The sequence below is a fragment of the Papilio polytes genome, unplaced genomic scaffold, assembly GCF_000836215.1.
Source record: "Papilio polytes unplaced genomic scaffold, Ppol_1.0 DF822622.1, whole genome shotgun sequence".
NCBI lineage: Eukaryota > Metazoa > Arthropoda > Insecta > Lepidoptera > Papilionidae > Papilio > Papilio polytes.
This window is the reverse complement of record NW_013526582.1, coordinates 896,852-915,109: the sequence shown is the minus strand read 5'-3', so window position 1 is coordinate 915,109 and position 18,258 is coordinate 896,852. Positions and strand designations below refer to the sequence as shown.

The window sequence follows — 18,258 nt, the reverse complement described above, 5'->3', positions numbered from 1 at the left end:
CACGCCTGTCTTCTATGTGGTCGTGGTATTACACCGGGCGTGCCGGCCCATTCGTGCTAAGATGTTAAAGCGGGCACTACCACTGTTAAATTATCTCTGTTATTTTAAAGTCTGTACTATAATTTTATAACAATCGGATAACTTATCTAGAGAAATCTTATCAGTATGGTAAATATATTTGTTTAGCTGGTCGCGTGATGTATTATTTTGTATAATTTTTGTAATTGTTGTAAAGTAACTTTTAGTCGCGATGTTGCGCGGGATAAAATCTTAGTAAATATCAGTGAGACGAGTAATAAACATGCATCCATCCAAACTATATAAGTATACATACATAACCTAACTATGGCACCTCAGATTTCAAAGTCAAGTTTTTTTATACCATAAGGTGGCAAACGAGCAAGCCACCTGAATCCGCCAAAATGGCGAAGCGACAGCCCATAGACATCCGCGATCGCAGATGCGTTGCCTACCCTTATCTGACGGAGGAGGAGACGCTCATGAAGAGGATATTTCCCCTTCATATACATATCCACCGTCAAATCCACTTCCCCTTCCCATCCTCTCCTTATAAGAAAAGGGTGGTAAAGAGAAAGGGACTTAAATTAGGCTTAAATTTAAGTTGTTAAGTCTATAAGAAGTAACTTTTTATTTGGTTTTAAAATTTAAAGGTGTTGCCACACTTGTTTTAAATCTATGTATCAATTCAAACGCATTATTAAATACAAATTGCAATTCAAACTACATCTCGATAGTTACAAATTAATTCTGGGTAAGCGCTTTTTGCAACTATTAAACACTAGCTGTTCCCGTGCGGTTTCATCCGCATGAAATTATAAAATACGAGCTGTTGATCGCGACTTCGTCCGCGTGATATAAGAAAACATACAAACTATATAAATAACAAAAAGCTACGTATCCCGGGAACCGGACATTTCTCGGGGATGAACCTCATACCATGTGTACTCCAGACTTTGTTTTATATCTGTGCCAAATTTCAAAAGGATATGTTGAACCGTTGCAGAATGATCGAGTAAACATTAAAAAACTAAATTAATGAATCCCACAGGAACCGTAACTATTCCCTGGATAAAAAGTAGCTTATGTGTTCTTCCAGACTATGCTCTAAACCTGTGCCAAATTTCATTGAGATCCGTTCAGCCGTTTAGGCTACAAACTCTAACAAACATCCATCCATCCATCTAAACTTTCGCATTTATAATATTAGTAAGATTTTATTTTATTGTTTACATTTGTCGAATTTTTTAAATCGGCCCAGTAATTTTACGTGTAACAAATACATACAAAAATACAAATCTTTCCTCTCTATAATATTAGTATAGATATTCAACATAATCTGGTAGAACGCAATGGTTACGTTTGTTTAATTCTGCGCGGACAGAGTTGCGGGCAACGGTTAGTATATTTTTATTATTTTTACTAACGACGAATGTTTCTTTGTTCCAGGTACGCCAAAGCCAGCCAAATTAGAAGACTGATTTTTGCAAACTACAAAATTATGTAGCGAATTTTTTTATGACGCCATAACGTTTTTTTATAGATTATACATTCCAGAATATGTTTATACATTGACGTGAGATTATGCGCCATCTTGGATCCGACATTTTATAGCGTTTGTAAACAAAAATGGCGGCGACAGCACCGATTTCGGAGGGAAAGGAGACAATTGATGAAGCGGAAGAGAAGCTGTTGGATAAAAGTCGAGCTGTTATAGTGGCCAATGAAGATGGACAGACTACGATAAAATCATCGAAAAAAGGTCAGTAACAGTCAGTTGAAGATTGTAATAAGCAATATGCATATTAATTGGACAAAAATAATTGTATACTTTACTACTAAAAAATTAACTTGTAAAGATTTTTTTAATACTAACTTTTGCCTGTGACTTGTGTGTATCCTTCGGGAACCGTAGCTTTATCCGGGATAAAAAGTAGCCAATAATATGCCCGTCTATGTCAGTTACCCTTCAGTGAAAGTCCCGTCAAAATCGGTCCAGCCGTTTCGGAGATTACCCGGAACAAACGCGGCTTGAGGTCAGACAGACAGACGGACAAAAATTTTTTAAATGCAATTTTGGATATCAGCAACGCAAAGACTTAATCTTCCCGAAATCTGGATTTTTTCTTTTGATATTACAGACACTACAATTTTATTATATGTACTAACTGTCCCCGTGCGGCTTCATCCGCTTGAAATTATGAACATTTTAGTTTTTTGTATACATTTGTCAAATTATCAATAGCAAATGTCAAAATGACATGACATGACAAGCTTTAGCAATTTTTCTTTCTTGATGTTGACAACAACTTATGGTCTCTCCCACATTAGAGTTTTGACCCAAAATATGTACCCCTAAGTTTAATGGCGTGAAAATATATAGCCTTAAGCGTGACGTAAGTGTAGGGCTTTTTATTAAAAAAGTAATTATTCAAAAATATGGTGTAATTGCTGACATCTTAGGCAACAAAGTGTGTGTTTACGCTTTATTATAATAGTATAGATATAACAATAAAATAAAACAGTTAATAATTTTTATAAATAAAAATGAACGCATCGTTAAAGTTGGCAACTTTAAAATTTACTTTCAACATGAGGGTAGTTGAATTTTTATCTCCGATATCTTAAATGCGGGTAGTTACGCGATTATTTGTTAAACGTCAGTGTTGATTCGTAGGCTTGTGTTATTATGAAATCGAAATACAGAAAGATAAAATGTGGTAAGTTCTTGTTTATCTTTACTAATATAAATGCGAAAGTTGTAATGGATGGATGTTACTAAATATCTCTAAAATGGATGAATTGATTTCGTTAAAATTGGTCACAGATATAGAACAATGGAATAACACATGGAATTTAATTCTTGAATCAAACAAAAGCTAATCTTACTTTCTTAATTTAATATTATAAATGCGAAAGTTTAGATGGATGTTAGAGTTTGTAGCCGAAACGGCTAAATGGATTACGATGAAATTTCTCTTAGATGTAGAGGATAGTCTGGAAGAACACATAGGCTACTTACTTTTGTTTTATTTTTTAATTCCACGCGGATGGAGTCGCGGGAAAAAGCCAGTTCGTTTATACATATGAGAGATAGGCGTTCTTTCCTTATTTTGCAATCTATATTATTAAAAGGAAAGATTTGTATATTTGTAAGTATTAAAATAACTCAAAAACTACTGGGACAATTTTAAAAATTCTTCCACCAATAAATAGCTAAGTAATTATTGAGTAACATCATACTAATGTTATAAATGCGAAAGTTTACATGGATGGATGTTTGTTAGAGTTTGTAGCATAAACATTTGTAATAATAAAATGTAGCCTGTATTATTCGCAGATAAATTACCTTTCTAATGGTGAAAGAATTTTTAAAATCGTCCCAGTAGTTTTTGAGTTATTTCAATACATACAAAAATACAAATTTTTCCTCTTTATAATATTAAGCATAGAACACGCGGCAAAAGCTAGTAAGCTGTTTATTAAACAAAATAGTTTAGCGCTGCTGAATACGTGAGCAATCGTTAGTGTAGTAAAGATGACATCACTGCGTAACGACGTAGTTATTTGTTATACTCGTATGTATGTTCGTAATTATTTTTGATTGCTTCATATTGACCACTTGACGCAAGTCCCACTGCTTGTACTACGCTAGTACTATAAAGAGATTAAAAAAATATGGAGAAGTAAAAAATAGATCCCCAAACACGAGTCAATATTAAGTAGCATTTGCCCGCGACTCCGTGCGCGTGAAATTTAATAATAAAAAAAATAAAGAAAAATAGCCTATGTTACTCACAGATTCACCTTTCTAACGGTGAAGGAATTTTTAAACTCGTCCCAAGTAGTTTTTGAGTTATTTCATTGCGTACAAAAATACAAATCTTTCATCAAAAGCTAGCGTAAAACTTATTTTTTGGTTTCTATACTTAACTTAGTTTCTAAATATCTATATCTATACTATTGTAATAAAGCGTAACCACAAACTACTTTGTGGCGTAAGATGTCAGCAATTACAGCATATTTTTCAATAAAACTTTTTTTAACTAAAAGCCCTACACTTACGTCACGCTTTAGGATACATATTTTAACGCTATTAAACTTAAGGGGTAAATAAATTGGAAAAACTCCAATGCGAGAAAGAGACTTGAGCTACAAGCTGCCAACATCAAGGAAACAAGATTGCCATAGTTAGGTACTTGGTATTGACATTTGCAATTGAGAATTCGACAATTGTAAACAATAAAATAAAGTTTTTATAATGTCATGCGGATGAAACCGCACGGGAACAGCTAGTTATGTAATAAATTTTTAGAGAACCGTTGAACAATGAAATTCAGCAATATCCAGTATCTGGATGTAAGCCAATACTTCTCCAGTGTTATTTATAAATCGTTTGTCTGGAAGGAGGTCAGCAGAAGCGCGTTCGGTTCATAAGATACTTGGCAATTTGATGACGTAACGTAACGCAATTGATGACGTACTATTAAAGAATTTTACATAGTTCTACATTTCACGTACATCATACTAATATTATAAAGAGGTAAATTCCTTCACCGTTTAAAAGCTACATTATCCAAAATCCTTGAAAATCAGCGCAGGAACGGTTTAATCTCTTGCATACGCTGAGATTTGTATTCTTTAGAAAAAGTCCTTTTATGTAATATATTTTAGTGGCAATAAATACATATACATACATTCATTCATTAAAAAAGTAAGTGTCTGTTCTTCCAGATTTCATCGAGATTCGTTCAGCCGTTCAGGATACAAATTAACAAACATCCATCTTATCTTTCATAGTATTACTCATAGTATATGAGTATACTAGTTGTCTCGTGCCAATTTGTCCGCAATAATAAAAAGTAATAAAAAAAAATAGCCCATGGTAATCACAGATAATTCACCTTTCAAACGGTAAAAGAATTTTTAAAATAGGCCCAGTAATTTTTACGGGCATCTACATGCAAAATAACAAATCTCTCCTTTTTATTATTGCTCGCGACCCCGCGTGGAATTGAAAATTGTAGCCTATGTTACTCACGGATAATTTTCCTTTCAACGGTGAAAGAATTTTTAAAATAAACCCAGTTGTTTTTACGTGATTTTATAATATTAATATAGATTAGTAAGATTTGGAATTAACGTATTAAAAATATTTTTATTTTATTCCACAGTAAAGCTGCCGGAGGATGAGAGTCCGTCGGTAGGCGCTGGTCGGTTTACTATCGGCCCAGCGCCAGAGAGAGACTGGGAGATGGTCCCACCCGACGGCAAGTGGGGCTGGTTCGTTCTCGTAGGTAAAACGACATTGTTATCCTATACTACGTTAAGACTGTAACACATAGCGAGCGAAGCGATGGTCTAGCGATAGTTAGCGAATTCAGCGAACTAATGCTGAGTTTCTGAGGTTTTCATTTATTTCATCACTAGCTTTCTCCCCCGACTCCGTCCCCCAGGAATTAAAAACAAAAGTGAGTAGCCTATGCGTTCTTCCAGACAGTCCTCTATGTGTAATCCACATTTCATCGAAATTCGTTCAGCTGTTTAGGCTACAAACTCTAATAAACATCCATCCATCTAAACTTTCGCATTTATAATATTAGTAAGATTACTTAGTGATTCATTAGTGTTAGGTTAAACTAAGTTACAACGGAGTTTAACTCAAGTTACGTAGTTATCTAACCATAAACACTAACGAATGGGTAAACGGGCCTAATTTAAGTCCCTTTCTCTTTTCCACCCTTTTCTTATAATGACAGGATGGGAAAGGGAAGTGGATTTGACGGTGGAGGAGATGCATAGAAAGGGGAAATATCCTCTTTATGTGCGTCTCCTGCTCCATCGTATAAGGGTAGGCAACGCATCTGCAATTGCGGATATCTATGGGCAGCGGTCGCTTCCCCATTTTGGCGAATTCAAGTGGCCGCTTGCTCGTTTGCCAATTTATATTATAAAAAAAACGTAGTTGGGAATAAGTCAGACTAGTTTAGCCCCCGTAGGCAAATTAATAGCGATTGTTAGCTTTTATTGTAATGTTAAAAATTTAATATATAATATCACTTTCCTTTACTTATCCAACTCTTCCTTCTTAAATCATAATTTGACGGAGTTTTTTGTAAAAAAAAAAGTTATACACAACACTAATCTATTGTATTTTTCTCTACTTGTGTAGTAGATTATTTTTTAATTAGTTATTCACACTGGTTATAGAAGTAAGTTTTAATATTATCTTTAGTTACATAAGGTTCAGATATTTATGTTTTTCGGCGATTGTGTGTGACAGGATTTATGAATACTCTTGGACATTCAAAACTTACTTCTTACTAATATTATAAATGCGAAAGTTTAGATGTATGGATGTGTGTTAGAGTTTGTAACCTAAACGGCTAAACAGATTTCGATGAAATTTGGTATAGATGTGGTGGAAAACATAGGCTACTCACTTTTGTTTTTTTATTAATTCCACGCGGACGAAGTCTTGGGCGAAAGCTAGTGAGTCATAAATTTTATTAAAATGCTATATAGTGTTATACAATTGTAAAACGAGTTTCCGGTGACGAGTTCTGATTTGCATGATAACGGTATACGCCCACTTTTTAATTTAATAAAAATATTATCTGGATATACCACCGCCTGTGCAAATCTCTTGTCTCTTTTTGTTTAAAGGAGATAGAATGAAATAGCTATATATCGAATAAGAAAGGTGTATGTATGACAAAGTCCAATTTAACGTAATTTTTTTTTATAACATAAGGTGGCAAACGAGCAAGCGGCCACCTGAATCCGCCAAAATGGCGAAACGACCGCTACCCATAGACATCCGCAATTGCAGATGCGTTGCCTACCCTTATACGACGGAGGAGGAGACGCACATAAAGAAGATATTTCCCCTTCCTATACCTCCACCGTCAAATCCACTTCCCCATCCCATCCTCTCCTTATAAGAAAAGGGTGGTAAAGAGAAAGGGACTTAAATTAGGCTTCCTGCACTACTGTCATCAGACGAAACACGGAATTGCTTCCATTTCACGCCTGTTTTCTGTGTGGTCGTGGTATTTCTGGGGGCGTGCCCTGCAGTGCTGAGATGTTAAAGCGGACACTACCACTGTTACTACCACTACCAATTTATATTGAGTGTAATTTTATTAGTACTGTGTGTTATGTACGTACACTCGGGGAAATCCGCAGTATTCCACTTTAAGAAAAGTTACCTTGTTTCTTAAAACGAGATAAAGGGTAGATGTCTAAAAGGGCAGCCCCCTTAGCCAAAATAACATTCGATTATCGTTATCGCTGATCGAAAAGAAAAATCCATGGAAGTAACAATAACGTTTGATAAGTCACGGGCTTGTCACGTATTCATCCCTATACATTATGACACATTCTGCCGATTCTACAAGCGACGTCGCTAATCGAAAGTCACTTTGTCTATAGTGTGTCTAAATAGTTTAAGATTAGTTTGACAATTCACTTCAAATTTAGTAGGGATGGGTTGTGTAAAATCAGTCATAAATCTTATCGATTTTCGATTTTTATTCTTATAGAAGTTGAAATCGATAGATTTATAGTTAAAACTTATGAATTAAAAAAAAAACACTGTTTTCTCAAATTAATAATGACCATAACAAATAATGAGAGTAAATAAATGTTTATTACTACTACAGCCGTACGTAATCGAATTGGATTTCGCTATTATTTCTGTCATCGCTAAATTCTCTACACTATAATCAATACTAGAATTGTCCTCTAAATTAGTTAATAAGAAAATAATAATTTTAGTTGAGTTCGATAATTATTTAAACCGAATATCGATAGTTCAAAATTGTTCGCTGCGTGTTTGTTTCGTCACTACGACGTCCAAAAAGTATGGCATTTGCTTTCATACAAATTGAATTCGATACTTCATTTATCAAACTAATCTATCTTATTTAGACAAACTATAGGGGGGCCGATATATTTATGAGTTGCATTGCATTAGCTTTTGTTTCGCGTCTCGTTTTAAAACGTTCAAACTATTATAGCTTCTAAGATGGACCACCGCGAGTTTCCCTGATTGTACCGTCAGTTGAGTTTTTTTAATTAATGTTTCCTTGTTCCAGGAGCGACATTAGTGAATATATTAATACCGGGTACTATCAAATCGTTTGGCGTGTTATTGGTCGAGTTCAGAGATGTGTTTCAAGCCAGCGAATCCGCTTCATCTGGGATTGTCGCCCTCTGCTACTTCCTGTACAGCAGTTTAGGTATGTTATAGTTAAATCTAGACATTTAAGTGTTTATCTAGTTTTAATTTACTTTGTATTTACTGATAGCTTTCGCCCGCGACTCCGTCCGCGTGGCATAAAATAAACAAAAGTAAGTAGCCTATGTGTTCTTCCAGACCATCCTCTACATCTATCCAGATTTCATCGAAATCCGTTCAGTAGTTTAGACTACAAACTCTAACAAACATCCATCTAAACTTTCGCATTTATAATATTACGAGCTGTTGCCCGCGACTTCGTCCGCGTGGTATTAAAAAATATACGAACTATATAAATAACAAAAAGCTACGTATCCCGGGAACCGGACACCTCGGGGATAAACCTTATCCCATGTGTACTCCATACTTTGTTTTACATCTGTGCCAAATTCCAATAAGATATGTTGAACCGTTGCAGAATGATCGAGTGAACATTAAAAAACTAAATTAATCAATCCCACGTGAACCATAACTTATCCCGGGATAAAAAGTAGCCTATGTGTTCTTGCAGACTATGCTCTAAACCTGTGCCAAATTTCATGGAGATCCGTTCAGCCGTTTAGGCTACAAACGCTAACAAACATCCATCCATCTAAACTTTCGCATTTATAATATTAGTAAGATTAGTAAGAAGTATGATTATATGATAATTTTTCCTCTATAATATTAGTCTTATCTATGTAAATATTTTAAAGTCCAAATCTTTAACTATAAAGAAACCGGAAATAATTGTAATGAAGAAATATGTATTTGTGTAACGGATTAACTCAAAAACTATTGGAGTTGTTTTAAAAGTTCTTTCACCATTAGAAAGATAAATTATCAATAACTAGCTGTTCCCATGCGACTTCATCCGCAGGAAATTATAAAAATTGTTTTATAGATTACAATTGTCAAATTCAATTTCAAATGTCAAAATGACAGACATGACATGATAAACCTTGGCAATTTTGCTTCCTTAATGTTGGCAGCAACTTATGGTCTCTTTCCAACATTAGGGTTTTTATCCAATTTAACCCCCTAAGTTTAATAGCGTGAAAATATATATATAATGTTCGTAAGATACGGGTTTCTTACCGCGATTGAATTGTTTTAGCTCCCGATATTTCGGCACAGTTGCATGCGCCATGTTCACGGGCTGACTGAAGTGATGCGGTAGTGTGAAAAAAAAAAGGTTACACGAAGCCATATCGGTCTACTTTTCTCCTGATACGGCGACCACTACTTTTATCCTTGTTTTCACTAAAGTCCACACTAGCTGTTTTCTGTCGACAAACTACACTCACGGTGTCCACATTTGAGCGCTTACTTGAACTTGGCTGCTTTCCAGTTTTGTTGTAATACTGGATTACTGGATTCCAGGCACTTGACAATTTAAACCCATCTTCGCGATTGAAATTTTGGCACTTTGTAATTTCAATTGCTTCTCTAACTAATCTCGGTATGTAGTGGCGTTCTGTCGAAAGTACCTGGGGACTATGAAGTTCGATCCAGTGATTGGTGGAGGGATCCAGAAGATGTTCAGCTATGGCCGACTTCTGAGGTTCGACGTTTTTGACAGCTCGAATATGTTCTTTTATGCGGCTGGTGATGGTGCGCTTGGTTTGTCCTATATACGAGCTGCCACAGCTGCAGTTAATTTTGTAGACACCTGGTGTTTCAAACGGAATACGGTCTTTCGATGAACGCAGTTTTTGGCCTATCTTACTGTCGTAAGTAAAAACAGTTTTTATCGAGTACTTTCCCAAGATCTTCGACAGTTTGTCGGTTACTCCTCTGACGTAAGGCAAGAAGGCAGGCTGCCTCGCCACCTCCACCGGTCTGTTCCGTTTGCGTCGTCGTGGCAGTACGTTCGATACATGTTCGAGTTCACCTGGTAAGTGATCTTTGTTACAAAGATCATGGGCTCGGTTTACTAGTGACGTGACTACGGCGTTCAGGTGCAGAGGATGATGGTGGTGGTGCCGAAATATCGGGAGCTAAAACAATTCAATCGTGGTAAGAAACCCGTATCTTACGAACATTATATTTGTAAAAACCACGACAGTTTAAAGTGAAAATATATAGCCTAAAGCATGATGTAAATGTAAGGCTTTTTATTAACAAAAGAAATATTTAAAAATATTCTGTAATTGCTGACATTTTAGGCAACAAAGTGTGTGTTTACGCTTTATTATAATGACATAGGATATGTATAAAATAAGATTTTCGGTCGTTATAAGCGGTACGTTGTTTTAATCGATTTTACCCTTACAGGACCAATATCGTCGATTCTCTCAGTGAAATGGTCTTATCGTACTGTGACACTGATCGGAGGATGTTTTGCAGCTTTTGGTATGATATTTAGCAGTTTGGCGTTTTCCATCGGATATTTATATTTTAGGTAAGGGAAATATAACTGTTGCATGTGACTTTACGCAGTATTTAAAAAAATTGCCACATGAGGTCTAATTTTAGCCCCTTTTATGAAATGGGAAGGGAAAGTAGATATGCGTCTCCTCGTATATGGCCAGTTTGCCATTTTGGCGAATTCAGGTGGCTTGATAGTTTGCCACTTTATGATATAAAAAAAATCTTTCTGCGTTCTGTTTGGTGTCATCTGGGTTTTGTTTTTTGAATCAATAGAATCAACATTTTTTCACTGGTAACGTCTTTAAAAGGTACTGTCAGTTGTCAAGTTTAGTGCCGTCTCGTTTTGACTTGTTATAAAACATTTTACAAAATTATAATAAGCTCTAAAATAACCTAAACAGTATCACAAAATGTGGCCAATTTAAATACAATTGATTTTATTGACATGTGGTGCGTGAAGTGGAAGCAATTCCGCGTACATTATGATGAGTGTGGTGCCGGAGGAAGTTTAGTCCCTTTCCCTTTCTATCCTTTTCTTAATAGGAAAGGATGCGAAGGAAAGACTTTGATGATGGAGGAGACATAGGAAGGAATGTCCTTATATGTGCGTCTCCTCCGTCAATGAAGGGTAGGCAGCGCTGCAATTGCGGATGTTTATGTGCAGCGGACGCTTTACATTTCGGTGGATTCAAGCCGCTTGCTCGTTTGCCACCTTATGTTATAAAAAAATCTATTTTTTTTTATTTCAGTTTCGGAGCGATGGTGGGGGCGGGCGCGGGGCTGGCGTTCCCCCCAACAGTGTATATAGTGACGTCATACTTTGTTCGTCTCCGCGGACTTGCAAATGGTATTTGCATGTCAGGGTCTGCCTTCGGAAGTATAATATTGCCACCATTGCTGCGATATCTATTGGAAACTTATGGATACAAGTAAGTATTACAACTGAAAAAAATATTAAAAAATCACAAAAAATACTTAAGTTTCCCTTGTCCCTTGGCATAGTGCTTCCATACATTAGATACCTTCGCAAAATCCATACATACTTCGCTCTTCTATCTACAAAACTATTTTTATTATTAACTAGCTTTTGTCCGTGACTCACTTAAAAAGCGTTCTGTGTTCATAAATATTTCCCCTTCCTATGCGTCTCCTTCACCGTCAAATCCACTTCCCCTTCACATCCTCTCCTTATAAGAAAGGGGTAGTAAAGAGGAAGAGACTTGAATTAGAATATCTTCTACATTTATGGCAAATTTTATATAGATTACCAATTTCAGATATAAATGCTAACAAACTTCCATACAAACTTTCACATCTTACTTATATACTAGCTGTTCCAGTGCGGCTTCATCAGCATGAAGTTATAAAAATGTTATTTTATTGTTTACTTTTGTTAAATTATCAATAGCAAATGTCAAAATGACATGACATTACAAACCTTAGCAATCTTTCTTGATGTTGGCAGCAACTTATGGTCACTTTCCCACATTAGGGCTTTTATCCAAAATATTTACCCCCTAAGTTTAATGGCGTGAAAATGTATAGCCTAAAGCATGACGTAAGTGTAGGGCTTTTTATTAATAAAATAAATATTCAAAAATATGCTGTAATTGCTGACATCTTAGGCAACAAAGATGTGTGTGTTTACACATTATAATAGTATAGGTGAATGATAGATGGATGGATGTTTGTTAGAGTTTGTATCCTAAACGACTGAACGGATCTCGATGATTGTCATAGATGTAGAGGATAGTCTGGAAGAACACATACACTTAGGGCCTTTCCCATCACTGGCTGATAGAGGCTCAGATAGCTTTAAAATGTTACAGACAGATAAGGGAACAAAATCCGATATTTCTATCACATATTTTAAACGTTCCAATATTATCAGATAATTTACAATAATTTGATTGGGCTGACTCTCTATTTTGTTTATTTTTATTTTCATGCGGACAGAGTTGCAAGCGAAAGCTAGTCTTACTAATATTATAAATGCGAAAGTTTAGATGGATGTTTGTTAGAGATTGTAGCCTAAACTGCTGAACGGATTTTGATGAAATTTGGTATAGACGTAGAGGATAGTCTGGAAGAACACATAGAGTACTCACTTTTGTTTTTTTAAATCCACGCGGACGGAGTCGCGAGCGAAAGCTAGTTATATTAGTAAAATGGCAACGACTTATTTTAGAGAAATCATAGCCTTTTGTTAAAAAAATGTTTTTTTTTTCAGGGGGGCAGTATTAATATTAGGTGGGGTGATGTTAAATGTGTGGGCGGCCGCGTTGTTGTTCCAGCCTGTAGAAGAACATATGGTGAGGAAATACAAAGAGCAAGAAGAAGAAGATGAAGTGCCTCAGGTTAGTTGATTTTTTTTCAATCGGTGTTAAAAAAATCTATCCTTAAGGTGTTTTTTAGAATTTTTTTTTACTTTCTTGCTCAGGCTAAAATTAGTTATGTAAAAAAATTTTTTTGGATAATTAATTTAAAAAAAAAAAATCAATTTGTCTATGGAATAAATGTTTTGGCTTTGGATTGACATTGAATATGTGAATTTTACGGGTTTTTGTCGCGGAGTTTTTTCGACGCTTTCTTTGTTTATGGGATATTAATGTATTTTATGGGTTTTTAAATAGAAAACGGTTATAATGACATCGGTTATAACATAAACTTATATATTTAGTACACTGGTTAGGCTAGAATATAAAAAAACTCTTTTTGGGGTATTTAAATCATTATTACGTGAATTTTTTATATAATCAAAGATATTTATTACATATTTTGTTACTATTTTTGGTCTATTTGATGTTATTTTAACCCGTTTCTAACTATCTTTGAATTTTTTTGAAAATCACATGGATAATATATATCAGTTTTCTATTATTGATTTTTTTGAACGTTTTTTTTTTGTATGTTAAAGTACCGTTTTCGTGTTTACGATTATTTGTCAAGTGTTTTTTTTTGAAAATGAAACGCGTCACACAAAGTAAGCCACTCATTTTATCTGTTTATGTTCTTGTCTATGGTATTGTCATTTTTACTCTGTGCTCCTTTTTTGTTCTGCTTAATTTCATCGCATGTTGATTTTATTTTTAAAATTGCTATATTATATATCTTTTTTTAAGTGAATAACGATTTTTATAAGTTTTTTTGTCAATGGGAATCCATAATTTTTTCATATTTTCTTTTCATGAAACATTAAAAAAAGATTTTTCTGTAGTGAATTTACTTTAGAATTAAAAAAAAAATACCACTCATATTTTCATTTTTAATTTATTAACTAGCATTTTAAAATAAATAAAACCCTTGTTTAAAATTACAAGCATTTGACAATTTCAAATGTCATTCAATTTGCATGTAGTGTCGTAGATAAAAATAACAGTTATCGTTAAATAGCATGTTCGTTAATCACTAACATTAGCACTGTTACTAATAACCGTTATTTATAACGCACGCCAAGTAATCACTTTCCTTAGAACACTTACACAAAATGATGTTTCATTTTCAAAAAAAAAATCGAACGCGTTACTTTTTTGTTTTTAAATAGCGTTTAACGAAAGTGATTATATTGGAATAGTAATAGATAACTTGAAATTAAAGAATTTAAATATAGATTTGAAAAAAAAATTAGATTCTTTAGTTAGGACATCGAATAAACTAGATTTGTAAATAATAATAGACAAATAATAATAAAAAATAACCTTTAACCTTAAAATCTAACCATGACACTAAAAATATGTTTCCTTTAACTTTTTTTATATTTTTTTAATTTCGCATGCAATTAACTATACGTACAAAAATATTTCTTATTGTATTGTTCTTAAGTACCAAATTCCTTTGCAGGATATACTATTCGAAGAAGATGAACCAATCGAAGTTTACAAAATGCATACAACTGAAAATATCGAAAAACCAGAAGAGAAACTATTAAAAGACACATCAGAGAATAATCTATCACAAGCACATGTACATAATAGTCAAAATTGCATGAATTCAACGCAGAATTTAAAACATAACCTATCTAAACGGAAATTATCGTATACAAGACCGATGTCGAAAGCAAATTTCAGTTCAGCCTCAATAGCACAAGATGGTTTCGAGAAGAAATTAGGTTCACAAGAGACTTTTGGTAGAAGATTAAGTACTATAGGTCCAAAAAGGAATATGTCTACATCGAGTTTTGCTTACGTTTCTACACCTTTCCACGGTTCCACATTATCAGCCTTTGAACAACCAAACGTATTTGCATCACAATTTTCATTAAAATCTATATCTGAAAGCGTCGCTGATGTCGCTTACTGTTGTTTTTGTTGTAAAAAAAAACCTAAAAGTGAACCGAATAAATTTTTCGATGTTACATTATTAACGGATCCCACTTATTTAGTTATTTTAATATCGAGCAGTACGGTCGCTATATCTTGTACGAATTTTATTATTCTTCTACCCTCGTATGCGCAAAATATAGGTTTTGACAAATCTAGAGGTGCGTTACTCCTCAGTACCGTGTCGGCTCTCGACCTGGTCGGACGTATCGGTGGTTCAGCGTTATGCGATTTAAATTTAATACCGAAATCTTTTTATTTCGTTGGTGGTTTATTTTTTTCTGGCGTTACATTAGCTACTATACCGTTTCTTCACAGTTATACGACGATTAGTATATTTTGTGCGTTATTTGGTTTATCTTCGGGTATAAATAATAGTGTCACGGCGTTAGTTATGGCGGAAATTTTAGGCGTAGATCGTTTAATGTCGACATATGGGATCAGTTTGTTTGTGAATGGCATTTTACAATTAATAGGCCCCCCTATATGTGGTTTGTGGTTTGAATATGATAAGAATTTTGTAAATATGTTCGTTACATTTGGTTTTATTTTTATAGCCGGTTCGTCTCTATGGCTTTTTATGCCGTTAATTAACAGACATAAAAAGAGAAAGGCGGAACTTGAGATGATGAAAAATCAAAAGGTTTAAGAGATATCTAGATACAAAAATATATAGCACATGAGGCTACAAAGGTCTCTAAAAGCCTTTTCTTGAGGAATTAGACCGTTAAATTATTGCTGGTTACATATATACCTTAATAAAATGTGATTTTGTAGGGTTTTGGGTTCATTCATTTAAAAAATTCTTTAAATTCTATTTCGACGTAATTTCGAGGAGTTCAACAAATTAGGTTTTTCACGTATTTATTGCGTTTTAATTTTAATAATTCATTTTTGGTTATATTTTGTGTCTAAATAATATTATATATAAATAATTAGTTTGACAATTCATTTGAAATTTAGTAGGGATGGGTTGTGTAAAATCAGTTATGAATCTTATCGATTATCGATTTTTATTCTTATAGAAGTTGGAATCGATAGATTCATAGTTATAATTTATGAATTGAAAAAAACACTGTTTTCTCAAATTAATAATGACCATAACAAATAATGAGAGTAAATAAATGTTTATTACTACTACAGCCGTATGTAATCGAATTGGATTTCGCTATTATTTCTGTCATCGCTAAATTCTCTACACTATAATCAATACTAGAATTATCCGCTAAATTACTAAATAAGAAAATAATAATTTGAGTTGAGTTCGATAATTATTTAAACCGAATATCGATAGTTCATAATTGTTCGCTGCGTGTTTCGTCACTACGATACCTGTCTATTAAGTACGTCAGCCTTCATACAAATTGAATTCGATACTTTATATGCGTCATTTATCAAAGTAATCTATCTTATTTAGACAAACTATAACTGGATACTTACGTCATAAATCAGTCGTTATCAAGGAAGTTAAAATATATCAAGTATTTTTTTTAGTATAACTTGAAACATAAGTGGAGATTCTCCTTTACTTGGAAAATCCACGTCAAACTTATGTAAACATCCCATCTATAGGTTCTTTGAATTTACTATTTCATACTTTATTTGTATTAAGAAAGTTTTAAGACCAAAATTGTTCATTCCAAAAAGATTCGGTTTTTTAGGTTACTAAATATATTTTTTAAATTATTTTATAAATTAGTGTTGACTTGAGCCTTGTGATTGAAACATGCTAAATAAAATATATATTTTACGTTATTTAACTATTTAGTACATTTTACAAATTTAGGGCCAGTCCCACCACTGGCTGACAGAGGCTCAGATACTTTTAAAATGACGACACTATCATTATCCACTTGCCCTTATCCCTTATGGAGAGTCGGCACAGTATGTGCTGCTCTTCCATACATCTCTATCAGCCATATCTGAATCCACTCCTTTCTTAAGCATATCCTCGTTCACCCAATCCAGCCATACTTTCTTCGGTCTTCCTCTTCCTTTGTAGCCATCCATATTCATTCTTAACACTTTCTGGTTCATGACCCCATCGTCTCGTCGCATAACATGTCCATACCACGCTAACCTTTTGCTTCTCAATTTCTCCACCACTGGCGCTACTTTCAAACTTCCTCTAATATACACATTCTAAAAAAGACGACACTAAGAAAACAAAATCCGATATTTCCATCACATATTTTAGATGTTGGAATGTTATTAGTATACTAGCTGTTCCCATGCGGCTTCATTCGCATGAAATTATGAAAATTTTATTTTATTGTTTACATTTGTCAAATTATCAATAGCAAAATGAAATGACATGACATCACAAACCTTACCAATCTTTCTTTCTTGATGTTGGCAGCAACTTATGGTCTCTTCCCCACATTAGTATTTTTATCCAATTTATTTACCAACTAAGTTATTAAACTTAGTTGGTAAAAAAAAACGCCATCAGGCGTAAAAATATATAGCCTAAAGCATGACGTAAGTGTAGGGCTTTTTATTAAGAAAAGAATTATTAAAAAATACGCTGTAATTGCTGACATCTTAGGCAACAAAGTGTGTGTTTACGCTTTATTATAATAGTATAGATTTACAATTTGGTGGGACAGGCCCTTAATCTTTCAAGTAATATTGATATTTACAAAGTAAAAATAATAGTTTTTTTTGCAACTTCCTCAAAATAACTTTTATCTTTGTTCTTAAAGTCGAATATGCAATGTATTTTTTGCGTGCCAAGTTTTTTTAGGTTATTTTTATAGATATACGAATTATGAAGTTTTTTTTGTAGTTAGGTTTTGAATTTAGTTAAATTGATAATTATACTCAATTTTTTTGTTATATTTTTAAGTGCGGTGACGAATTTTTATTTTTTTATTTTTTTACAACTTTTGTATTCAAGTAATTGATTCCTTTAGAGGCTTCCTTATGAAAAATTTGTTATTGGGATATTGTTTGGAGTGAAGTGAAAAACGTATATTGTTATTTAAATATGGCATATATTCAAACACACAGATCTGTATAAATGGACAGGATATTAGACGTGGTATTCTGTGGTCTTCTATTTGACTTTCGCCATCTTAGTTGGTACCTATGGTGAAAATTGAAAATAAAATTAGAGATCGATTAATTCTATCTAAGTATTATACCTTAAAAGATTTTATAGACAGTTAATCTGTTAGACATCATAAACAAAAGCTGTAACTTCCAACAACCTATCCATTTATGCAGATTAGTGCTTGAAAAACATTTTTTCGCCATTTGTCAAAGAAAAATAATACTTGCTTCAGTTATATTGAATGCCCAATACATTAAAAATTTCATTTGGAC

General features: G+C 33.8%; 1 protein-coding gene across 3 annotated transcripts in view; it reads left to right on the top strand.

The window, feature by feature from the left end:
• LOC106105957 (monocarboxylate transporter 13) overlaps positions 1-18,258 on the top strand; it is a 32,034-nt gene that overhangs the window by 11,321 nt on the left and 2,455 nt on the right. For 2 of the 3 annotated variants that reach the window (XM_013286464.1, XM_013286465.1), the window contains exons 2-7: positions 1,468-1,780; positions 5,193-5,315; positions 8,118-8,261; positions 10,517-10,643; positions 11,362-11,541; positions 12,843-12,969. In XM_013286464.1, the coding sequence (XP_013141918.1) occupies positions 1,648-1,780; positions 5,193-5,315; positions 8,118-8,261; positions 10,517-10,643; positions 11,362-11,541; positions 12,843-12,969 (834 nt within the window). In that variant the 5' untranslated portion in view covers positions 1,468-1,647. Of the gene's footprint in view, positions 1-1,467; positions 1,781-5,192; positions 5,316-8,117; positions 8,262-10,516; positions 10,644-11,361; positions 11,542-12,842; positions 12,970-14,452; positions 15,838-18,258 lie in introns of those variants that run through there. The other variant, XM_013286466.1, reaches the window with a different exon arrangement.